Genomic DNA, 26,545 nt, shown 5'->3' with positions numbered 1-26,545 from the left:
TGAAGAAGCATCAGTATAGAACTGGTGTGATATCAACATAGAGTGTAGAATATTAGCTAATTTTTTTAAAAATTCTGATAATTTATCAATTACCTATGTTTCACAAAAATTAATATCAACATATAAAACAGTTGTTTTCAATCTGTTTAAAAAAATCACCTCTGATGATTGGAGAGAGAGAAGTTTGCAGGACAGCATGGTTCCTGGGCCATTTAAACAAGCAAAAAACTCAATGCATTACAAGTTCTCATTTTAGTTTATGCTTTATTACATTTTGGACCTCTGATTATTTCTCTAAAGATTCCATGCATTTTATGTACAATACACAAATATTTGCAAAGAGTGCAGTGTTACAAACATCATTTAGAGCTTGATTCTGAAGGAAAGGATGTTCTTATGGTGAAGACACCGGATCAGGGCTCAGGAGATCAAGGTGCTAAGCACAGCTCTTCCACGGACTTCCTACATGAGCTTGGGAAATTCATTTAGAGTCAGGTCTTGGCCCTCTGCTCTGTCCTCTTTGCGCTGTTCCAGTGGCACAAAGGGGATGGAAAATTGTTCTAAAAGGGAACCAGGGATTCTGCTGAGATAGGGAGAATCCCTGGCTGGTGTAAAAGCGGCATAATCTATAATGTAAGCTTTTCCAGAATCATTGTTCTCTCTGTAAAGTGGCACATACACCAACAGTAGCTGATAAAGTAATAACAATAATTTATCTCTTGGAAAATTTCAGTAAGCCTGGGTATAGTAATATGTCATCATATTTATGTCTTCTATACTCATTTAGAAAAAATGTCAAGCATTTTCAATCTCTGGCTGAAAGTCTGGCACTATATAAATGTCAGGCTATAAATTAGTATTATTTTGTTTTAGGTTTACCAGAGGAAAATGAATATTCAAGACTATCAGTCAGCACTACAGCGAGCTCATCAAATCAAAGGCACAGGGAGAGCCACACTAGTCAGGTAAATATTTAGAGATGCTCTAATATACATTGCTGAAATGAATAATAATGCTCACAGAGACTGCATACTGAAATCATTTCCTATTCATATGTTTGTGTTGGCTTTGAAACATACAGGTTTCCCTTAAATAATTCTCTTTATGTTAAGCCAAATACAATTATGAGTGTACTTTTCAAGTTTTTTCATTGTGGAGATGATCTTTCTGGAGCTTTCTAATGCCACAATTCAAAGTTTATCTCTCTTTATATTGCTGGTTTGTAAGGGCATAAATTTTCAGGAAGGCAATCTGACTCAGCAACCTGGGGGAAAGAGGACACTGATCTCTCCCAAAATGTTCACAGTCGCACCAGAAAGACCTGAATTTTAATCAGCTTCATTAGAAGAAATGAATAATTATATAGGTCTCTTCATGCAAAAGTATTGAAGTCACTGAAAATATCATTAGGTACAAAAGGAGTATAAATATTGCATCTTAGTTACTTTGAAATTTGTGTCTAATTAATGGAACTTAATATAAAGTATTACCAACATAAAATTAACTCTGGAGTACATTAAGTAAAACAAGTGTGGGGGAGGAATGGAGAACTTGGAGTAATCTATTTTCTTCATTCTTTTCTTCAGTATTTTATACAAAACCTGAAACACTTTGCATTCTAGTTATTCAATTCTATTCAGGCATTAGGCCTTCCAGCCATTATTTTTACTTTATTTAACAGATATAATTAGTATTTTCCATTTGTAATCCTCATATGTTTCATCCTGTCTTAAAAAAAATAGAATTGTGAGCCATCTTTTATTTGAGACTAAAAATCTTGCTGCAACTGCCAAATGAAGTCCAAGGGGGAAATATGTTAGAGCAGAGAGGAATTTCCTCATTAGTAAGATCTAATTAGACGACACAAGTTTCAAAATGTTGTACTAGAAGGTAAGGGATGTGCTTTGTCGAAATGTATAAGATTCTTTATTGTTAGTTAGTTGTTTTTTTTTTTTATTTATTTTTGGCAGTCCAAAACAACAAAGGTGAAATCCAGGCCCAGCATGGGTGGCCGGTAAAGCCCTCCTTAAGGGAGGCTAGCCTCCAGCTCTGCCTCTTCCCCCCGCCCCCAGCTGGAGCCCTGAGGCCACCTGCCCCTCCCCTGCAGCCAAGGCCACAAATCCTCACCTGCCCGAAGGAGCCCCACGCTGGCCAGAGGCCCGAGCACCCTCCCTCTGACCCTGCCCTTGGCCAGAAGAGTTTTGGGCTAGCCGAAGCCCTGATCCTCTCCCCCACCCCCTGCCAACCTGGGGGTGCCCCGGGCCAGGTGCAGCTGTGCTGCACCTCCCCTCCCCCGACCTCAAGCCACTGCAGGGAAAAGCCTCTCAGCAGGCTGCCTTTGGGGGCTACACAGCTCCTCCCACAACACCTGACTGGAATCTTTCCCTCACCGACTGGCTGCTCAGCACTTTATTCCTCTGACAGCACTTTCTTTCTACCCTCCCCCTTCCACACTTCAGACACTTCTCAAACTCACACCCTCACAAACTCAGCCAAGGTCTCTTTGGCTTTAGAAGCACCTCTTGAGAGCCGCAGCTTCTCAGGCCCACGGATCCTTTGCACTTCCTGTAAACAAAAACACTAAAAATCAAGGAACTCACCAGTTAACGCAATGCTTACATCCACACCAAAGACAGATGCCTTGCCACCCAAATATCATGAACTTGAACATACTCACAGAAGTCTTGTCTCCAAAATAAATTTAATTTCATGTTCTCAAAACTCATACCTACAAGTGCAATCTTAAATACAACTTCAGTAAGATGAAGATATCTTACCTCTACCACAGAAAGTGGGCTTGCATTTTATGCTTTTCCAATACAATCTGTTCTAATGAATGCACGCATCTCAAAATGTCGCTACAGTTTTGCTACCAAGAAAAAAACGCCTGAAAGAAATCTGTGTTCATTTTTTGTTCATCAGAGAGATGTGAAAATCCACATAGTGAAAAGCATTCCTCATTATGAGTATGCTATGAAATGTATTTGACAATGATTTGTTTTTTACAATTGACATTTCTTATCACACTCGTGGTGACAGGAGCAATATGAGAGCCTAGGGTAAGTCATTTTACCATGCTTCACTTCATTAGCCTCAGTTTATCACTTAGCAGCAATTCTTTTACAGACATGTAATCAGACAAAGATTGTTGCACAGATCTTTAAAGATCCTAATTGCTATATAGGAGGAGGCATACATAGGACTGAAACTGAGTCTTTGGATTCCTTGGCAGATGCTCTGTCGTTTCAACTGAAGGCAACTGGTTCATTAGCCTGTGGGGTCTTTTTATACTTATGCTTTTTTTATATCTTACTGAGAATTGCTTATAGAGGTGAGAAGAGTTAATTTCACTTATGCCACACAATCTCATGACTGATATATCACAGATGAAATTATGGTAATGGGGCTCATGGTACATTCTACACCCAAAGCAACAAAAACACACACATACACACATTAAAGAGCAAATTTCAGTCCATTTACAGGACCATAACATGTATAGCACCAGTGGCTTTTAATTTTAAACAATAATGAAGTTTTCATATATTTCAGAATTAGCACCAAATATCCCATAGAATTAAAATCAGTTACTCAGATGATTATCCCTTGTGCTGGTTGATAATTTTTGAGAAAAACTGTTTTAACTGAACAATAGGATTTTGACAATAATTTCATTTTCATCCAAATATTTTGGATTTTGTCAAAAATTTAAAATGAAAAATGTTGACAGGCCATTTCACATTTAAGAATTGTCAGAAAAATCCCACTCTCTCTCTCACTGGAAAAGAGGGAGTAAAATTAAAAATAGGAGTGGAATTTTTCCCATCAAAAGGAAATGAATTTCAAAGTGAAATTTTGTTTCAAAATGTTTTATCAAAAAATATTTTCGTCAAAAGAAATGAAAAATCTTTCTTAAAGAAAAAAAACTCACAAAACATACTTACCTTTTTTCAGCCAGCACTAGTTAACCCTTTACTGCCCTTTTACAGTTCTGTGACTGCATGGTCATAAGTTTCCAGGTTCAGTAGAATATATACATAGCAAGTGGATGCCTGATAAAAACAAATGGCTAATGACTTTGCACTGGGTGTGGTGCTGTAGCATTAATCTCATCCTTCTTACCAGGGCCGGCTCTTGGTTTTTGGCCATCCCAAGCTGAAAAAAAAAAAAAGAAAGAAAAGAAAAGAAAAAAATGGCTAGAGTGTTGCCACCGAAGCAAAAAGATAAAAGCTGTCATGCTGCCGCTGAAGCAAAGGTGCCGCCCCAAAGGGCCGGAAGGCCGCCCCTGGAGAAGTGCTGCCCTAAGCACATGGTTGGGAGGCTGGTGCCTTGAGCCGGCCCTGCTTCTGGCATCCCTAAACAATATGGCGGGCTGGATTGGGTGTCATAGATCTGAGGATCAGTGATCCAAAGGAAAGGCCAGTAACAGACTGGTGAGAAAGTGTTCTACATGGGTGAATCTACTCAGATATTATGTCTTTTTTAAAAAATATGTGTTAATGCACAAGCATGAAGATTTTTTCCCTAATTGGGGATTCCAGATTCCACTTATTCTAAGCTTTTATTTAATAGAAAAGCTTTCTAGCCCATTCTGTTGCAAAGATATACCTTCAAAATGTAAACTAGAGCTATACAGTAAAGCTACTCTTGAAGGAAATTATTTTTTCATTATATCCAAGTCTATCATTCCAACAAAAGTTTTCCTGTGCTCAAGCTCTTCAGAAGGCAGGACCAGATCTATCAGTCGCAGAAGGGAGATCTGCCTCTCCCTTCTAGGTAAAACCCTAATTTCTTTCTGGGAAAAACCCTAATTTGTTCTGCCTCTTGGCAGCTTCAACATGCAACTCCAGACTCTACTGTTCTGAGACAGAGCACTGGAATCTCTTCCTTTCTCAGACTTAACCTAAAATTTCTTTATCTTAACCTATTCTCGTTTTCAAGTGAATTCTTGGTAGACCACTGGGCCTTTCAGTGGTGCTTGGCTGCACAGTATACAACTCCCATTGTACTCTAGGCACCTAGGTAAGGGGCTAAGAAGCTCTTCAAAACGGAGGAGAAAGCCAAAAGATACCTTTTCTTCTCAGTTATCTTATGGCCTTATTTAGATGGGAAATGTTGCTGCCTCTGCGATAACATAATATGGAGGACCAGCCCTGCACAGAGCAGCAGCATGATCAGGGGAATGCAAAGGTGAGATTTATGCATTCTTTTCAGTTTAGTCACATTCCAGGAACTGGTCCCAAAGCATAGTTATTTAAATGTTATTATTAAGCACAGGGAATCTAAGAAACAAACACTCAGAGTGGGAGAGCTTCAACAGGAGATCCCCCCATAGGATGTTGGCTGGGCTTTTGGATATAAGGAGTCCACTGCTACCTCCTGTCTGTGAATGGCGCCTAAGTTCCCCTGTGAATCTAGCTCAAAAAACCAAAATATGTAGTTTTGATAATGTTGAAATGGTTCATTTTAACATTTCTGAATGTTTTTCATTTCATTCAAAACAATTAGCCAAAATCGACATGAAGTCACAAAATGTTTCAGTCAACCTGCATCTGCATTTTTCTGCTAAAAAAAAAAAAAAAGTTTCATCCAAAAAGTTTTGCCAAGTACTACCAGGCACTCTGCATTAAATGAAGGTGGACTGGCCTTTCTGATTTTTTTCCCATATAATTGTGAATTGTTTGTCTGTATTTTTAACACAGTTGTTATTACCATTTTCTACCCTGGGTTGTGGCTTGGGAGATGAAGAGAAAGAGACATGGTGGAGAGGAAAGAGCAGTTTCCACGACCTTATGTGGGCATCAAAAAGCGGCATGGACAGTCTGTAAAGTAGATGAGGGGGACAACTTGGAGATAAAGAACAGATGGAAAGTGAAGGGCAGGGCAAAAGAAATGGGGAAATAACAGTGGGGATAAGCTGGGAACCAAACAAAGGATGACTCAAACAAGGTGGTAAACAGAGTGAGAAGGAAGGCAAAAAAGAGATGTGGGGATATGGATAAGAAGATTAGGAAAGAAGAAAAGGAGGAAGAGAGACAGAGCAAGAATAATAAAAAAGAGATCAGAGAGAGAAAACAAAGGGGAGTTTAGGATGACAGAAAAGGGAAAGGGTATAGGGATAAATGAGAAAATAAGGAGACTGAAGGACAGAGGGGGACAAAGAAATGGAATCAGCAAGATGTTTCACATAATTCTGAGGTGAGTATGTCTTGCCTTTGTATTTTTGGTATACATCCCTGAAAGACAAATGGGATATAAAAGAATTTTATAACATACCTAGTATGCATATATTTATAACACGACTTACTATGCAAATTAGATCTCAACCCAGTTGTTACCCAGCGTTATTTGAACCCAAAGCTATGGCAACTAGTCCCTGTTTTCCAGGCAGTGTCAGGAAATAAATCAGTGGGGGACACAGCACCTCCGTCTGATAAATGATTGCTTCCACCCAAAAATCCCTTTTTATTGAGTCTAAAGCACACGTCAAAATCTAGCAATAGTCTAGAATCACCCCAGATAGATATAGGTACCCAAGGTCTGAGGCGGTATCTAGTGATTCAGCAGCACAGTTCAGTGGCCAGCCTTTCTCCTAACCACTGGGAGTTAGGTGTCAGTCTCCTAGCTCATAGAAATCCTCTTGAACTTCTCCAAAGTCCACATACTCACTAAATTCTTTTATAGGTAACTCGAAACAAAGCACTCATAATAACTTTTAATAGGTTTGGGTTTCCCTAGCAACAACAAAGAACTCTTAATTTCTACTTATTGGCAAAGCAGTTTTGAGCAAGAAACTTACAAACACAGGCACCCAGACTCAAGCTCAGCTATTCACATTCCCCCACCCCACCTCCTTCTCATGAATCTGTCCTTGTTAGTAACACATGGCAGCTGCTGTTGTTCCATGTGCCTAAGCCAAGGCCAGATTGGCTCTGAGTTATGTCAAATCCAATTCTGTCATAACACAGAGGCTCCTAGAAATGTGCCACAAAGTTTGGGTGCTCCACCATAGCGGGGAAAAAGTAAAAGAATTGCCACCAAGAGCTGTGAAACCTCTTTTGGAGATTGGTTTAAGCCTTGAGTAGTGATTCACTTGAATCAGTGAGTGCTGAGGGTACTTACCAGTTTCCAGTATTGGATCCATAGTGATACATTAAATAAAACAGCCATTAGTAGCCAACCAGCCTCCTACATAGAATAATGTCTGGGAAGTGTGCATCCTACCGCAAGATTTTAGAGTTCCCCTTTCTGAAATGTCTGGTTCTACTGTCACCAGGGCTTAAGGCAGTGAGGTCAATAATGATGGCTGTTTTTTCACCAATGTCTAATTAGAGAATCAACACACCTACTCTTCTATTTAAATACATAAATAAACCCTCACCGCACTGTTTGGTATATTGCCGTAAAAAAGCTGCCAACATCTGACAATGAAAAATGGGAAAACATGTTTTCACAGTTGTTAAGAATGTATTTATTGTTTCATTATGGCTTAAGCCATAGTTCTTATTTTGTGAAATAGTATTGCTTCCAGCAGTCTATCCTTTCAGAAAGAACTGCATATTCATTACAGTTTCCAGGGCCCTATTTGTTCATACTTGATTTAATATTTGTTGTCAATCACTTCTTTTTGTTGAATGTTCAGAAGTTAAAAAAATTAATCCTGGATACTGCTGTGAGTTGTTACCCTTAGCCTGTTGTCACTGCTCTAAATGGCTCTAAAATTCATTATTAATGTCTGTCATGTTGAACCATTAGCTGGCAGAAATCTTTGATCATCTTTGACGAAAAATGTGGCAATCGAGCAACCCTAGTCTTTAATAAAAAAATCACTAACACCTTTATAGACATACAACATCCAAGAGATGACATATAATACCCTATGTATCATTGATCTGAATCGAGAACTACCATAAATTGTTTTCAAGTTTGTTGTTTTGACAGTAACTGCAAAGAAATCTTTTTGTAATCTCACACCCGGACAAAAATGAAGAGTTATAACACACTATAACTTTATTTCTTGTCCAGCTTTTCAGACAAAAATATATTGCAAAAGGCTTCACAGCATTAAATAAGGCAGAGTTATGTTATATATGAATCAGTGGTGTACACACATCATGGGAAATGTCATGACTATTAAGCAACAACTGCTACATCCTTTAACAGAGAACGCTCTGCACTTTCCAGTGCTTGACTCTTCTTGTCCTCACGTTCAGCGAGTGAAATTGTGGTTTTGCTGACGAGAGGGTAGTGAAGACTACTTCTGCCTTCTTCTTTCCTCATATATCCACGCAGTACTAGCTATACTCTGTGTTTATATGCAGAGATGGACAAAAGTGCAAAATTCAGTCCAAGTATGTTGTAAATGTAATCCACTGCTGATTGTGAGTTACAGGACCCCTTCTGTGTTGATCCACAGAGGATATGAGGTGCTACAGCCACCAGTTACAGAGCTTTAGCTCAAGCTGTAACAGCTTACGTTTTAGCTCTGGAGTTCTCCAGGTTCAATCCATGGTATGTTGGTGAAGAGGGCACTCATCTGCACAAACACTGAATCCAAAATTCAGTGTTTGATTCTAAGCTTTTGATCCAGTCCATTATATAGAAATGCATTGCAGACAATGGAGGAAAACTTGAATTATTTCTTCTTCTTCTTCTTCTTCTTCTTCTTCTTCTGTCATTATTATTTGTTTGAATTACTGTAGGGCCTAGAAGTCTTAGTCATGGGCTAGGACCCCTTTTGCTAGGTGCTGTACAAACACAGAGAAAAAAAAAACCAGTCCCTTCCCCAAGGAGCTTACTATCTAAGTATAAGACAAGAGACAGCAAATGGATACAAATAGATGGGGATGTACAAGTAAACACTGAGACAGTATTTGTCAGCATGGTATGTAAGAGTCTCTGCACACCAGCAGCCTAACTATTGTCAAATTGTTTATAGGCAAAGAAGAATTTTGAGGAGGGCTTTAAAGGTAACTAATGAGGTAGCTGTGTGGACATTGATGAGGAGTTCCTCCAAAAAGTGTGTGGAGTAGCATATAGGGTCTTGTTTGGAAATTTATGAAATGAACAGTGAAGGAAGGCATTATGAACCGAGCAGAGATGAGCATCAGCAGTGAATGAGAGATGATAGGCAGGGTAAGAACTGTCCTCGAAAGTGAATACAAGCAGTTTGATACAGTGGAGAAGGGGGAGCCAGTGCAGGAATTCAAAGAGAGGGGTAACATAGTTAAAGCAATGGGCTAGGAAAATGATATTTGCAGCAGAATTCTGAATGGATATGATCAGGGCAAGATTGGATTTGTCAAGGCCAGAGAGAAAGACATAAAAATGGCCATATTCAGTCAGAACAATGGTCCATCTAACCTAGTATCTTATCTTCCAACAGTGGCCAGTAATAGATACTTTAGAGGAAATGAACAGAACAGGGCAATTTATCAAGTGATAAGTCCCCTGCCATCCAGTCCCAGCTTCTGGCAGTTAGAAGCTTAGAGACACTCAGAGTATGGTGTTGTGTCCCTGATCATCTTGGCTCACAGCACCTATCCTTCATGAGCTTATCTAATTCTTTTTTTGAACCCTGGCTAGCAGCGTGCCAGAGGTTGCCGATCCCTGGATATTGCATTGGTGTTTGGGTTCACTGTGAGAAACGTAATAGAATTTGTGATGACACCTCATGTGAAGGGAGGAGGGCCCTAATCACAGACAGGAGGAAGCTGCTGCATACAGCAAGACCTCAACAAATTGCAGGGGATCCATGTTTCAATTGTTAGGAATATCACATTGACCATAGCATTGTTTTTTCAGTAGGCCGGAGTTCATGAGCTGTGGTAGGAAAGAATATGCACCTCATGGAACTGGCTCATGACTACAGAATACACATTGACTAGTCATTCTTACAATATCTTGGTTTAAGTCCAGCCACCAGACATAACTTCTAATCAAACTACTCATTTTCATTTAATTCAATAAGCATGTTAGCTTTTATACTTATAACTCATAGTAAGTATTAATTCTCTTTTATCAACTCCATATTTTCCCTAAGAGTCAGGAACAATTTGGCCCAACATTTTTGTAATTGTCACATGCTTTCCCTCTGATATTCTTTGTACCTGGTCAGGGAATACAGCCTGGCAATCATACAGATAAATATATACTTGGATCTTCTGGTTTTATTGCTGGGCTTATCACAGACCTAATATTCCTGGACTTTACACATCACTTCCCCACCCTCCAAAACACAGTGCCATTGTTTGACCACTGAAACGACTTTCACCCTGTCTGGAAGCTCTCTGGGTCTAATGATCTAGGTTACTGTGGTCATGGACACATTGATAGGTCATTATGAGATAAAGGTTCAAAAGGGCTGAACACCAGCCTCCATTCTTGCAGATACCATTTACCCCTGCAAAAATTAATTGTGGAACCCAGTCTGAGTACTTGCCCACTGAGTACCTGATCCGCACCCAGAAATTGGGTTGTAGGATGAGAGTGTAGGTGTAAAATATAGATGCAAAAAAGCACCCTAAAAATTATCCTTTTGAAAACTATGTTCCTTTATATCAAGAGCCAGATCCTCAGTGATGCTCCGTTGAATCAGTGGCACTTTTTGCCTGATCTATTGATTGTATATTATTCATATTGATTACTCAAGAATTCCCAGTTAAGACTTTGAGCTTTGGTAGGTTCTTATCCCAAAATCAGGCCCAGTCTTATTAGAATTACTGTTCAGTTGGGAACCCTGATGTGCATGGTTGCAAAACTCACACTTAGGAAATCCTTCTATATTTGTAATAGTTTTATTAGCAGGGTTAGCAAAGTTACAAACACTCCAACCCATCAAGGTAGATAGAAATAAGACAGAATGGGCATTTGACCATCCATATACTCACCACAGAAGTACCTGGAGTGTTTGTCATTATTTTCATCATCATCCTCTTCTTCCTCATCACCATCATTCTGGCAGCTCCCAGGAGTTATATCTCCAAAGGCACACAGGCTGGGATACAACTTTTATAATGTTACGTTGATGCCACTATGCTTAATCATTATTCAGTAGGGGGTTTCATCCCCTTGTCTTTTTTTATATTTCCTTACCCTCAGGTACCCTTCTCCCATAGACAGCATCGACATCAATTAGTTGCCATGGTATTCTTGTGGTCGGACATCTGCTGATATTCCTAATTTTAAATATCTCAAGCTGCTATAAACTAGCATTTTGGGGTTATCTATCAGCAGTTTAGTCATTACAGCATTCTATCTTGCCCTATCTTATGACCTAGGGTTATGCTGAGTTAGCTGCTTATGCTAAGGCTTCTGGGACCTCGTGCCTTGATTAGTTTAGCTAAGCTATTGCCTGTGGCCTCTATCCTCATTGCTTTACAGCCTATACCTATGCCAGACCTAGACAACACCTGTACCCACAGGCTACAAGCTGTCCAGCTTGACATTATATGATGGGCCCACATAGCCATACAGCAACCCTTTTACCTGGGAAATAAAGAGGAAATATGTCAAAAGCAACACCACTTTTCCAGTGGCTTGAATTTCTATTATCCTCACATGTCACAAATGAACTCTCTATCACCCCAGCTGTAACATAAACATTCTGGAGTGAAAAAATGAATGATGTCCATGACTTGGATAGTTAAAAAGTTTTTTTCTGATGTCTTGGATATTGTGGTTTATATTCCAAACTACTAATATCTTTGTAAAGGGCATCAACAGGGTAGGGAACGGATTTATGTTGGACTGGGATGTGGAAGATGAAGTTAATCAGAAAGAGCAAGAACATATGCAGGTGACAATTATGGGTATTTACTTTGAGCCAGATTTCACCCTGCACTTACATGGGAGTAGAGTAGGGGAGATGGGCCCAAGAAGTGTTTTTATTTCTTCTCCATCCTCCTACCTTTTGCAACCCATGTAACAGCCAGGACTGCATATCCTGGTTTCAGAGAGACTGCCCCATCCATACTCCCTTGGGGACATGCAATGCCCAAAAGGAAATAAGAGGGAGCCATGACATGGCACATATAGGGGAATATGCTGCAACCTGTATAGGGCATGAACCCCTTTTATACCCAGGAGGTCATTTAGTCAATATGGTGTTATCATTCTCTCTGAGGCAAATTGCTTCTCACTGCCTGTTTCCAAAAGTGTGTGTGTGTGTGCTTGTGTTAACAATACATTCTGTGCTTTTTAAATCCAATTTTCCAATAAAATATTTAAGGCAACATGGTAGCCTCCTGCTAACAAATGAGAAGAAGAAAGTGAAGCCAACTAGAATCAAAAGTGAAATTGATTAGTATAGTTTCATTATACATCATAGATATAATGCAGAAAGTATAAAGACAAATGACTGAAAAATCGGATCCATCTGTCACTGAGTTCATTGGAATTGCAGAGCCTCTTAGGATCAGACATGGTGGGAACACAGCCAGAACAAGAAAATTATTCATATTAAAATTATTTTATAATTTAGAGTTTGGTCCCTCATGATGCTGAATGCTTTCTCTACTCATTTTATTCCCAGGATAGAAGGAATTAACTGACTAGTAGTTACAGAGAGAGAGATTAACATTAAAGCAATGCAGTCCAGAAAAGGATAAAAAAAGAAATTCAAACACATTTTTTTCAGAAGCAAAATTATGTTGTTGTCCAAAATAAATCAAGCTAGTTACCTAGTTGTTTAGTCAAATACATTTTATGCATAAAAAAGAACAAATGTACTTCCATATTAAAATTTTAACACTTCCAAAGTACCAGTAAGAAAACGAATAGAGACTATTGTGTAAAATTGTTAGACGATACAACTTGACATAAAATTGTACTGGTAGAGAGGCTTTGTCTTAAATTTATATTTTTACTAATTGTGTTCCTGTGAAACATCACTTGTATGAAAACTTTTGACACCAGAATCTTGATTATTTGTTTTATACCAAACAACAGATGCCAACTCAACCACTTTATCTGTTAGTTTTTGATGCAGTAAGAATCTCCACTCACTGTACTATAGTTGATCAAATCCATTTTGAGCAAACAATCTTATTGTGTGCTTTCACTAGTCAGAGACCAATTTATACTTAAAAGTACACTTTTTAAAATAGATATACAAATGTATTTAAAATAAAATATTTGGATCATTCATTGATATTAAATTATGATATTTGAACAATGAATTGTGAATTTCACTAGTGACAAGGGATCTGCTCCAATGCTCACTGATATCAAAGAGAGTATTTTAATTAACTTGAATGGGAGTTGAATCAGACCCAAGGACAATAACAGCTGGAAGCAGGGAAGAATGGTTAATTTCTGAAATTAAGACAGGACATGGGATTTGCCAGGTTGGAACTGGTCTCTAGAAGTGACGGATACTTGGTACTTGAAAGGAAAGAGAAACTTGCCAGAATGCACGCAGACATCTATGAAATGGTGTTCATGTGTGGTAGTATTCCTTCCTGCTCCTTACAGCAATCACTTATTCTCAGAAGTATATCATCTTGTTATCCTTATTGTAGACTGCATAAATAGGAAGTTTGTTACTGTTCAGAAGATTATTCAGTGCTTTTAAATATCCAGCTATGTTATGACTTCCTGTGATAGTGATTTATACAGTATTTGTTCTAAATCTAGCTGAGTATATCTGGTATATGAAAATAATGATGGAGAACATTCTTATGTGATTTGATAACATGCAATTTAAACATAAAGGGACAGATTTTGCTCTCTTTCACAAGAAGGTGAATACAGTCTGTATTAATTATGCCCCTGATTCTCCTCTCACATTGGAGTTAAACTGGAATAACTCCAATGACCCTTCCAAAATTATTCCAGATGTATGCCAGCGTAAGTATCTGGCCTCAAGCATTTGACGGTTATTCATGCCTCTTCAATAAATAAATTTATCATTTATGATTTTAAATTATGAGGAATCTTGTATATTACAAAATATGTTGTTCCAATGAAACCATTGAAAGTTATCAGCAGTTTGTGGGAATGATTAACTCAGATCACTTCTCCAATGCAGATCCAATATCAAGTTATTGAGTCCAAGGGGACAGTGTTTAAAAAATGCATGTCCCAAAATTCACAAGAGAATTGTCAAGTATCAGAGGGGTAGCTGTGTTAGCTGGATCTGTAAAAAGCGACAAAGAGTTCTGTGGCACCTTATAGACTAACAGAAGTATTGGAGCATAAGCTTTTGTGGGTGAATACCCACTTCGTATGATTCGGCTTGGGTCTCAGTTGCACACTTCTATTTGAAATGGAATGTAGAAGCATGTAAACTAATTTATCATAGCTGATCTCTGCTCCCTGCTGTGATCTTAAATTACCAGTGGTGGGTTCCCAGTGAAACATAGATTAACATATTGATTTGATTTATTTAACGGAGATTTTAACACACCCTTGTTGTCTTGTGGGGGGGCGGGATTTTCCTTCTGTTTAACTTTAAATTAATTTTTTTTATTATTTAACCCATAGTTTGGTTCCTGTTTTCCAGGTTAGTGACACCTGGGCAAGAAGGGCAAGATCTAGTTCTTGGAGAGGTTGCAGTGGGTTCCGCAGCTGAGGCTGAGATTGAGTTTCTGGAAGTAGATAGCAGAAGAGTTTGTCAGCTAGAGGAGGATTTGTGGAAATGTGTCTGGAGGAAAGAGTTTGAAACCAAGAACTATGAGCAATTGAAAGGAATTCAAATATAGATAACAGACAGGAGGGTACTACAGCCTGGATATAGTCAGATCAGGACACACATAAGGTCTGCAGGCAGATCTGGCAGTTGGAGAGGGATTCAGGGCACTGAGGGTATGTCTGTGCTGCAATTAAAAACCTGTGGCTGGCTGTGCCAGCTGACTCGGGCTCGCAGGGCTCAGGCTAAGGGTCTGTTTAATTGCTGTGTAGGTGTTCAGACTTGGGCTACAACCCAGGCTCTAGGATCCTGCGAGGTGGGAGGGTCTCAGAGCTCAGGCTGCAGCCTAAGCCTGATCGTAATTAAACAGCCTTTTTGTTCGAACCCCATGGATGCAAGTCAGCTGGCATGGGCCATCCACAGGTGTCTAGTTGCCATGTAGACATACCCTAAGGAGGGAATGGTTAAGGAGAAGGAGTTGGAAATAGGTGCTTGTGAGAGAGAGGCATGACATGCAAAATTAAACCACAAGTTATTCAGCTCACTAGTAATCACTTGCATAGTAGGGAGAATAATTCCTTTAGGAATAATAATTTCTGCAGGAATTACTGTGTGAAATCTTATGGTCTATGTTACACAGGAGGTCAAACTAGATGATTGCAGTGGTCCCTTCCAGCTTTAAATCTAGGAAATCTCTGTCAGGGCAATTCAGCTTTTTAAGAGTTAATTATAATTTCTTACTATAAAACATGTTAAGTTTCTTTTGTGAGTAGCTTTAAAAACTAATCAGATTATAAGGACGAAAAAAAAGCCACTCTTAGATACTTCTGCTATTTAATCTCCCTTGTGGCTTCCATTATATGAGTTTGACTTTATTAATAATGTAAAATACTCATGGAGGAAGAACAAAACTATGGTAATTGCCAGAATCTGCTGATGGTTAGTTTAAAGCAACACTATGGTAGATAAAGTCATTAAATGAACATAATCGGTAATATATTTACAGAAGCAAAATAAGCTGTAGTTACAAATGTCTATGGAGCACAGTTTTACAGTCAATATTTACCATAGAAACTACACTGTGGCAAAAAACCAGTTTCTGTAATGGTTATGTTTGTTAATTAATGAATTTTACTAGCCCCATACAAAAATTACTGAAATTAAATTTGCATTTCAGAGTACTGAGCTGTTATTATTTGGGCACGTAGAATTATTTGTCTGTTTTAATTTCCATAAATGTCATTAAATGCCTCTTTTCACCTTCAGGTGAATAGTTAATAGAAAAAACAGTACACTGACAAATGACCAACAAATTGATTTACATACCATGTGAATTATTTAACAAAAACTGAATTCTTCCACAGAGAGAGCGACCCCAAAAAACAGAATTACATAAATGAACAAAATTGAGCTTAATAGACATTTATGTTTATTATGGAGGCACTGTCCATGGGGTTTATAGTTAAGGCTGCATTGAGTTTGAGACTTAAAGCAGGGATTCAATAATAAAACTTGTCCCTAATATTAAATACTTGATCTTTGATTACAGAATCAAGTATCTGATAATTTACATGTAAATCTATAAATTACTTTGAGTTAAAATTAATTTTAAATTGATCCTTTAAAAATGTTTGCCCTCTGTGGCACCTTTATTATTTTTGTTTTGTTCCAGATGATCTAAGTGATAGAATAACAGACTCTTCAATATAGTTAAAATTCACTAAAATCTTGTATGTAGACTACCACTTGAAGATTATAATTAAGATAAATTATCAAGTGTTGTTATAACTGCTACTCATGATTATAGATAGAACCAAGTCACTAGTTCTGGTCATTCTTAATTAAGGCCTTTTTGCCATCATAGGAACACAGTCACTCATCACCCTTACATCTACTTTGAGTGCTACAATTCTATTGGTTGTAATGAGTTAGTGAGATAAGAGAGACTGGACTTGTGGTAAGATTTCTCATTGGTGGATACTTGGCCACAGCTATCACTGCTTCTTAAAAGTTGTTGGGCTGTATGCTAGTTTGGGCACGAATGCTTGAAAGGGTCTTCATGGCACTACTGTCTTGGCTTTGCTGTACAGGGAAGCAGCACTGCCAAAGGAACTGAGTTCAGGAGTGAAGGGAACGACTTTAATGGACAAAAAGATTGGGACTCAGGGACTGAGAATCCTTCCCCCAGATCTCACTCTTCATGTACCATTTGTCTCCTTAACACAGTCCCCTTCCACAAACACAGCCCTGCTCCCCTCCAGGCCTATAAGTATCCTTGTTTTCCTCTTCCTCTACCTTTCCTCCCCCCGCTACACACACACATCCCTAATTTCAACCGCCAGCTCTCTCTGTGAAAATGCAAAAGTACATTTCCAAAGGGTCCGAGAGACTAGGTTGCCAAACTCCCATTGAGCATTGAGTTGGGTGCTTAACTGTTTAAAATTCCAGTCTAAACTTGGTACAGTCTCTCTCCTGCCAATAAATACACCAGGCTTTCTCATGACAAGCCCTATACTTATACACAATAATAAGGTCTTACCCATTCCCTGTGTCCTCTTCTGCTTGTCCTTAGCAAAATATGTATTCTGTCATCACTGAGAAGCACAGCTTGCATTTTTAATATTATGCTACAGACTAAGAATCATTCACAGAAATGGTTCAGTAAATCTCTTTATATAATGAATAAACTTGAGAAAATTGTTAGCTTTTCATAAGTCAATTCATGAACAGAAAAGAGGAAAATGTATCCACTAGATTATTCTCTTAGTTGTTCAGCCAAATCTAAGTATGTTAACGAACCCAATAAAGATTTAATGTTTCTTGTGTATTTTCCTCGCTTCTTGTTGCATTCCTTGTTTGACCATACAAGTTAAAATACTAATACTTTCCAGATTACTAGCCAAATGGTTATATAGAAGGGTGTATGTATTCATGTGTCAGTCTCCCAATGGTTAAAGATTTGAGAAAGATACATGTACAATTCTTAAATGGCCAAACAGATTTTTATTCAGTTCTGGTTAACAAAAAAATAAAATAAAAAAGATGTATATCAGTTTGCAACTTGGACCAAATTTTTATGTCCATTGTAAAATGAAAAATGGAGTGTACAATGAAAATGCTGACACAACGTTAACTACAACATGCACAAGTGGTGCCAGTATCATAAGGCTTCCACAGTTTCTACATGCTATAAATAGGATGCATTTGTCAATTTCTTTGTGCAGTCAGATTGTACTTACTTTTCACCCTGCACCTGTGTGCCTTTGTTTCTCAGTTACAGAATAGCAACAAAGCCTTCTCAGTTCAAACACTTCTATGTATCTTTCAAAGATGAAAATTCCTTACTGTTTCATTAAAGTAATACCATAAAATTTAATCATTTTAATATACCTGATAGCACCTTAGGAGGAGTTTTTAAAGGATCTGCTTTGACATTAAATACATTTAACTCTCATCATTTATGTACAATTTTATTTATTTATTGAAGCTCTATAAATGAAAGCTTTTAACTGACGTTCTAATTCAACTTCCTTTTCAAATGTATTAGCACCTGTCATAGCATTATGCTCAATACTGGTATAAAAGCCTTTGGGCCCCCTTTACCTTCCTCAGTCCTTAAAAGGGGACCTTATGTGATACAGCAGAACTGCTTATTATTGTCTTCAGAGATGACAATAATATGAATGGTAACAGTAAAAAAAAATGAAATGTACCCTGTCTTGTCAATTTGGGTTTTGACCATGATCCAAAGCCCATCAAAGTCCATAGGAATTAGCCCTTATCTTAATATCACTTCCAATCCTGTGCTACAGTGATACCAACTCATGCATCTATATGACCTACACCAAGTTCCAAATGTGCTTCTTTTCTCCCAATACACCCATCCCCACAGAAAATGGAAGGTAAATTTGGGTACCTCAAGGGGTTGGCAATATCCTTTTAACAATATATGTTGAGCATTTTATTTTCCAGTAAATCATCTGGATTCAATCTTTAGTTGGTTTTCTGGAGTATGTGAGAGTGGAGGACAGTGTCATTTCTGTAATACTGAGACAAAATGTTTATTGAGTTTATAGTGTTATCTAAAAAGTCCTCTAGTTAATTCGGGTAAGTTTGCTGTTCTGGCTAGTGTCTTCCAGCATGGCCAGGGCATAACTTTAAAAAAAAACATTGTTGAAAGCTCCTCTTTAGCCAGGTAGTTGTTTGCCTTCCCTTCCTTCCTCCCCTACCAGCCCCAGAATGTTATGAATAGACTTGGAAGGCTTAGATTTTTGTCAGTAAATGTTGATAAGCATTGATTTCACTGAACACACACAAACAAATTAAAAGAATAAATCCTTGGGAAATAATTGAAATTTACAAATTGGCAAAGAAAAATGCGGCTGAGAACTTATTAGAGTTTAATTAAAGGATATTTACTTTGTATAGTTTGACATATGATGTTAGAACAGAACATGATAAGAATGGCCATTCTGGGTCAGACCAATGGTCCACTTAGCCAAGTATCCTGTCTTCTGACAGTGGCCAGAGCCAGCTGCATCAGTGGGAATGAACAGAATCAGGCAGTTTATTGAGTGATTCATCCCCTGTTGTCCAGTCCCAGCTTCTAAGAGTCAGAGGTTTAGGGACACCCAAAGCATGGGGTTACGAATTGCCATTGATGAGGCTATCATCCATGAACTTATCTGATTTTTTTTTGTAATCCACTTATACTTTTGGCCTTCACAATATCCTCTGGCGATGAGTTCCATAGGTTGACTGTGCATTGTGTGAAGAAATACTTTTTATGTCTGTTTAAACCTGCTGCCTGTTAATTGCATTGGGTGACCTCCGGTTCTTGTGTTACATGAAGTGGTAAATAACACGTCCTTATGCACTTTTCCCACACCATTTATGATTGTATAGACTTCTATCACATTGCCCCTTAGTTGTCTCTTTTCTAAGATGAATAGTCCCAGTTTTTTAAATCTCTCCTCATATGGAAGCTGTTCCATATCCCTAATCATTTTTGTTGCCTTTCTCTGTACTTTTTCAAATTCTAGTATATCTTTTTTGAGATGAGGTGACCACAACAGCACGCAGTATTCAAAGTCTGGACATAATACGGATTCATGTGGTGGCACAGCGATATTTTCTGTTTTATTATCTATCCCTTTCCTAATGATTCTTAACATTGTGCTAGCTTGTTTGACTGCTGCTGCACATTGAGCAAATATTTTCAGAGAACTTTCCACGGTGACTCCCAGCTCTCTTTCTTGTGAGGTAACAGCTAATTTAGACCCCATCATTTTGTATGTATAGTTGGGATTTTGTTTTTCCAGTGTGCATTATCAACATTGAATTTCTGCCATTTTATTGTCCAGTCACCCAGTTTTGTGAGATCCCTTTGTATCTCTTTATAGTCAGCTTTGGCCTGAATTATCTTTGAGTAATTTTGTATCATCTGAAAACTTTGCCACCTCATTGTTTACCCCCTTTTCCAGATGATTTGTGAATATATTGAACAGCACAGATCCCAGTACAAATCCTTGGATGACCCCACTATTTACCTCTCTCCACTGTGAAAACTGACCACTTGTTCCTACCCTTCATTTCGTATCTTTTAACCAGTTACTGATCCATGAATGTACCTTCTTTCTTAACCCATAACTGCCTACTGTGCTTAAGAGCCTTTGGTGAGGGACCTTGTCAAAGGCTTTCTGAAAGTCCAAATTCACGATATGCACTGAATCTCTCTTGTCCATATACTAGTTAACAGTTTGTGTTTAAACCATTATAAAGCTTTCACTTTATATATCTCAGTGTCTTCTGTCTCTAAATAATTGCCTGACCCTTCATTTTTCAATTTCCCACAACTATGAACATTTAAATAGATAAAAATAGGAGGGGGAATGCTTAAAACTCATAATTTTGCCTAACTGTGAAAATTTAAATATATATTAAAAATGTTAAATGTTTTAAAATAAATATCAACATTACCTGTCACAAAAATTTTGTTAATCTAATTCTGCAAAGCCTAGTTATGAAGCATAGGCAAAATCCTGAGGTCCTTACACAGGTCATAGACAAGTAAACCTTTTGCTGACGCTCATGAGAGTTGGGACTGAGTAAAATCTGAGGTTATACTGATTTTATAGTTATAGCTGATTTATGCCTAATATGACTGAGAGAGATTATAAAGCTAATATGTATCTATGACAAGTAGTATTAGAGATCACCAGGGAACTAAGCAGATTACATGTAGTTCTTCAAGCACCTATTATTAGGGGCAACTCCTGCTCCCTGGGCAGCTGCAGAGGGCCATGACTGCAGAAGAACTGCTGTGAGCACAGCTATATTGCCTGATAACATTTTAAAGACAAGTGCTTAAAAATATGGTCCATTTGCCAGTGTGGACAGGCCTAAATATTTTGCATGTATTGCAGGCTCATGTATACAGTGTTTCTTCAAAGTTTCTCGCTGTGTCAGGATGTAAACTTGAGTTCTGTGACTCTCAGATTGGACACTCTTGGGAGGCAGATGCCAAGCATGTCTATTTCTATGTTATAAATTGTTTGATTTTTCTTTTATTTCCCATGTAAAATATCTATTTTTAAAGCTTAAGGTAAGAAGTGTCTTTGGGAGAGATGTATACTTCTTACAAATAGAAGAGAGATGGTAAATGTCTCTCCCATTTCAAATATAGCATGAAGAGTATCACCTTAACTCCAGTAGATCATCTCAATACATTCCCTACATACCAAGGTGCCCTTGCTATAAGTGGGTGCAACTCTACTGGTTTTATAGAGAGTTGCACATTGTTTGCAACAGGCTGAATTTGTCCCAAGGTGATATGCTTTGTCATTTGGGGAGGAAGAACTACCATTTACACACACACTGGTAGATCAATAGATTCACATCAGGATGAGGCACTAATTTACCCAGAATGATTAATGATATTTGATGCTCCCTGAATCTAATCCAACAGATACCGTCTCACCCCCTTTTAGCAGGCTCAGTATACAGCATCACTAGGGTGTAAAACAACAGATTAACAAAACTTTAGCATCCAGAATTTATCAATGTGAAAGATCACATCTAGGTAGCAATGAGCTACAAAACAGTTACGTGTTGGAATGTAACTTTGTTTAAGCGTAAAACTGTTGGGAGGGATGTCAAAAGGGGGACACTTGCTGTTCTATACATCAAAACTTCTGATGACTGTTTGCTTTATGTATAGCAAAGGTTCTGTGCCACCTATCTGTTCAGTTGGGTACAATGAAATGAGAGCAGTAGCAAGCTACTCACCAACTAGAAAGACTTAGGTTTGGTCACATTGAAGCAGTTTTAGAATTTCCATTCATGATATGAAAATAAGCTTTTAATTCCCTTCTGAGTGTGTACTCAGTAAAAATTGATAGAATCTGTAAAGTGGGGAGTAGTTCCCTCATAGCACAGGGTCATTCAATATAACAATATCAGTTATGAGTCCAATTCATCACTGTATTTTGAAAGTCATTATTGTACAATGCCATGTATGTTCATGTGCTTTACAGGCCAACAAAAGACATGGGGCCTGATTCTACTTCTCATTTCCACTGATGTAAACCTCTGGTAACTCCACTCCAGACTACAGAGTCAGCCTCATTTTCTCTGCCTGGTCCAATGACTATTTATATATTTTACCCAAAATGGAACAACTTCAATAGGAGATGGTGGGGAGCCCCACCCCATGGCACTCACCTGGGATATGGGAGATCTGAGTTCAAGTCCCTGCTCCAAATCAGGCAACATGAGGATTTGAACCTGGTCTCTAACTTCCTGGGCCAGTGTTCTAATGACTGGCGTTTGAATAAAAGAGGTGTGGAGGAGCACTGGTACCACTAACTCCTCCTTTTGTCCAGGTTAGCTGGATCAGGCCTTGCAAGCAAGATAGGGAGGGAATGCTTAATTTGTGAATTCTGCCAAGGTTTAGGTGTGTGCATGGCAGAAATTTAGGTATCTCCAGTGTTTGGCTACAGCTAAGTGGAGGTTTTGAGGATCTCAGTGGCACATAAATGTTGGACTTAGATGCCTAAAGTGGCAGGTAGTTAGGCACTTACATCTCTTTGTGGATCTAGCATCAGGCCAGGAGTTTCTGTACTGAAAAGCATCTAGTGTAAGCTTTATAATTTTACATTACCAATATAATTAACTGTTGATGCATTCTTCTTTTCTCTCTCTTCTTATTAACAGGTTATCCACCAGCTCAGACTTTCAGAGAACGAGAGTGTTGCACTGCAGGAACTCCTGGACTGGAGGCGAAAGCTGTGTGAAGAGAGAGGAGACTGGCAAAAAATCCTGCACAACACCGAGCAAAGAATCACAGCTCCTCCCCCACCTCCCTGTAAAAAGCCAACTCTGCTGAAGAAGGCAGAAGATACACCCTGCAACAGACTGTCTTCAGGGATCTGGGATACCACTATGTGATTTTAATTTGTTTGTTTGTGGAGTATTAGAAGTAAAACCATCTAACGATTTCAATCTGCAGAGTCAGCAGGTTTCTGCCCCTGCAATGCGTGCAGGATTTTCTACAAGCATCCATTCAAGAGCACAGGAAGCAGGAGTTACATAGATCTGTTGTGTGTGTGTGTGTGTGTATATATGTGTGTTTATTTCCTTTTTTATATATGGAGACAAAGTGCACTATAAGTACATAGTTTAAAAATACAAGATAGTTACCTACTGCTCTCCCATGGACAATGAACAAATTCTGTGCTGAGTGAGTGAGAATAGGGAGACGTAATTGGCAAACAGTTTGGAGAGATTGGGGAAGTTTGTGTGCACACTGTACAGCTGTTTTATATAGTACAATAATATGATGTTTCTTGTATCTCAATGAATGGTTTTATTATATTACCTATCCATATATAATAGTTCTTTGTAGATGTCCGTGTTTTATTAGAATTGCAAACATGATAATGAATTGCAAACATGATAATTATTTACATGTTTATTACTGGTATTTTACAACTTTATGCAATTGGTGCTGTTCTTTCTTCAGAATACAGGTAATAAATACAGTGCTGGAATTTTTTTTTCATGGTTTATCCTTAATAATGTACCTAAAGTTTCCACACTGCGGTGGTGTTCTGGCACTGGCAATGGCAACCTTAGCATCAGATCTTGAAACCCTTGCAAAACTGTCATTTGCCAGTGATGGTTAATGCTGTTCACATTCAAGAATTAAAGAGCTCTGCTTCTTTATTATGCCCCAATGTTTCTGAATGAGTGGACTGTGAATATGTTTAATTTCATCTCAAAACTTATTTCTTCCTGGGTTATGTGAAATGATGTACTCATTTAAACTGTAAGTCTGGTTATAATTCATAACTGAGTATGTATAAAGTCAGGAGTCAGTGGAAAGATACATAATAGTAACTAGATATGAAAGTGCAATTTTGATTTACTGATCTAAGCCACAAGGCTTCATGGAGATGGGTGTATCAAAGGATTATGCCCCTATAGTGGTACAAAGCATGGTTCATTTATACCTTAGACTTCATGTAATAAAATGGTCTCAGATATTGGAGATTCTGATTGGAGGACATGAGTTCTCTGAGCAATGATACCAATATGAGAACATGCTGCTGGAAACTAGTTAGCTACTGTATGGCAGGCTCTGAAATATTTATTTGCCATTAAAATGGCTATAATTTATATATCAACACACACGTATACAAAAATCTTATTTTGTAAGGGGCTGCTTGCTTTAGGTCCTTGGCCTATCTAAAGCTAAAGTGAGGCACTCTTCCTGCTGGCCTGCCTCTCTCACCTCTATGAGGGAGTTAGGGGGAAAGTGGTGTATATTTTAAACTAACGTTTTTAAATGTAAGCTAAGTTAAAAATTGGTCTATGGCTGGAGGTGTTTTGACAAGTAGTTTTTAACTTGGCTATGAAGGGAAATGCTTTTCTCTCCACTTGACAGAAATTTCAGATTAGCTGAGAAACTAAAATACAATCCCACGTTTGCTTTTGTTTGGTATGGGCTTTTTGGGGAGAAGCTCTTAAAATTGTCCCCCTAAACCCCAGCCTGTTGTCCACATGCCTAGGCAGAACTAAGTCTTCTGTATTACCTGAGATTCAAACATTCAGGATAATCAAGGAAGGGTAAGGACTGCAATGATCTCTGAGGCCAGTTCTGTGTGGACTATACTGTAATACTTAGCTGGGCCTATTTACCTCAGCTGAGGATGTTGCTCATGAGGGGATGTGGCAATGACATGCATCCACAGACAATTATGTCAAAACCATTATAATGCAGAAATCCATATTTTTTGGCTCCATGCTCAAATTACTAAGGCTTATTGCCCATCTGATATGTCCTTCAGATACCTATGCCTGAAACTCTATCCATACTATCAACTTTTTAAGACAGGAAAATATGTTTATTGAATGTAATTCAAAATGGGGTTGCATAGTTTATGTCCGCATAACACCATTTACAAACCTAGCTAAAAGCTGTCTTAGAGCTGTGGTCAATCTCTGCAAAAGAAGCAGAGACGGGATCAAAGCAACACTCTTCACCTTTGAAGAATTGTATAACAAGCTAATACAGTGCCTGGAAAATGAAAATATGCTAGCCTAGCATTATAAGCTGTTTCACTGATACAGTTACATTTGAGAAATTGATACAAAACTGTTGTAATCATTCTGCTATTATACACAGGGTAATGGAAGCATATTACTGCATTTCTATTGGATGCAGAAGGTTCTTGATTTCATTTTCAGGATCTGAAGTCAGAAATGTAGCTTCTGGGATTCCCCCTTAAAGCATGTAAAACTGCAAAACAAACAACAAATAATATGGAGATATTTTGATTGATAGTAAGCCCAGTATCAACAATGAACAGCTTTTAATGTTGGAAGGCTATCAGACGATGAATTTAAAATACAATAAAAACATATTTAGACCATTTCTCTAATTGCATTAATATACTCCAGAGTGTGAATTATAATGTAATAATTTATACCTACTGTGTCCAGTAGTCTCTTGTCCTTTGGCCTCAAGCCTAACAATGCAGTTGGTGTGGAATTATTAGACCATAATTCACACCCTACCGTGTCTTATTGCTTAAATAACCACATCCCCAGAGGTGTCTTGAAACTAATATTAAAGTTTATATTATGGATCAAAATATGTTTACAGAGCTGGAAAAACATATTATTGATATTTTGAAATGTCGAGAAGTAGTTTTAGCAGAACTATATGGTGCTTGTAAATTAATCTCCCCTGTGGAATATGCACCAGGCAATTAGCATGTTTTTTGAGCATATGTAGTTCTCTCTCGTACTTTACAAGTACCTTAGACAAAAAACCATTGTGAATTCAACATTCTAAAGGGATAGATTGAGCTCTGTGGACATTCTTGTGCCACCAGTTTCCAGTAAACAATCTGAAATACACTTTATACTGCATTAAAGGAAGTTCAGGAAGCTCTGGTTATCATCAGATCACCACATCTCCATATTGTGCCTTACTGCTTATTTGTTTTATGTTTGAAACAAACTGAACTTCATGCAAATTGTCAGCTGGTACAGTACATAATGCTAAGAATTAGACACATGCTTTACAGCTTATGAAGTTCCCAGCATTGGTCTAAAGTCAACAAGAGTGAATGAAAACAAACGAATAAATAATGGAAAAACCCCTATTGGCATGAGAGAATTTTTAAAGCTTATGAACCATTCCTCTTTGTTCATGAAATAGCATGTAGCACTTCTTTATTTTCTATAGCTACAGTCCTATAGGATTAAAAGCAATACCTTGTTTCCACTTTTTAAAATTGGTTGTAGATGTCCAGAAAAATACATGCACAAATCTTTTACAAAAGAACGGTGTATAGCATGAAATGATAAGCCTTTTAAAACTTCGTATTTTTTTACAAAACAATAACA

The 26,545-nt window shown here is 38.1% G+C and overlaps 1 protein-coding gene across 2 annotated transcripts in view; it reads left to right on the top strand.

The window, feature by feature from the left end:
* The window catches only part of MYO16 (myosin XVI), a 650,995-nt gene extending 627,423 nt beyond the window's left edge, over positions 1–23,572 (top strand). For both annotated transcript variants that reach the window (XM_075061501.1, XM_075061500.1), the window contains exons 34-35: positions 874–965; positions 22,844–23,572. In XM_075061501.1, the coding sequence (XP_074917602.1) occupies positions 874–965; positions 22,844–23,077 (326 nt within the window). In that variant the 3' untranslated portion in view covers positions 23,078–23,572. The remainder of the gene's footprint in view (positions 1–873; positions 966–22,843) is intronic.
* Positions 23,573–26,545: the final 2,973 nt, after the last annotated feature.

This window comes from Chelonoidis abingdonii, chromosome 1 (assembly GCF_003597395.2).
Source record: "Chelonoidis abingdonii isolate Lonesome George chromosome 1, CheloAbing_2.0, whole genome shotgun sequence".
NCBI lineage: Eukaryota > Metazoa > Chordata > Testudines > Testudinidae > Chelonoidis > Chelonoidis abingdonii.
Note: the sequence above shows the minus strand (reverse complement) of the source record. Positions and strands in the feature narration are given on the sequence as shown.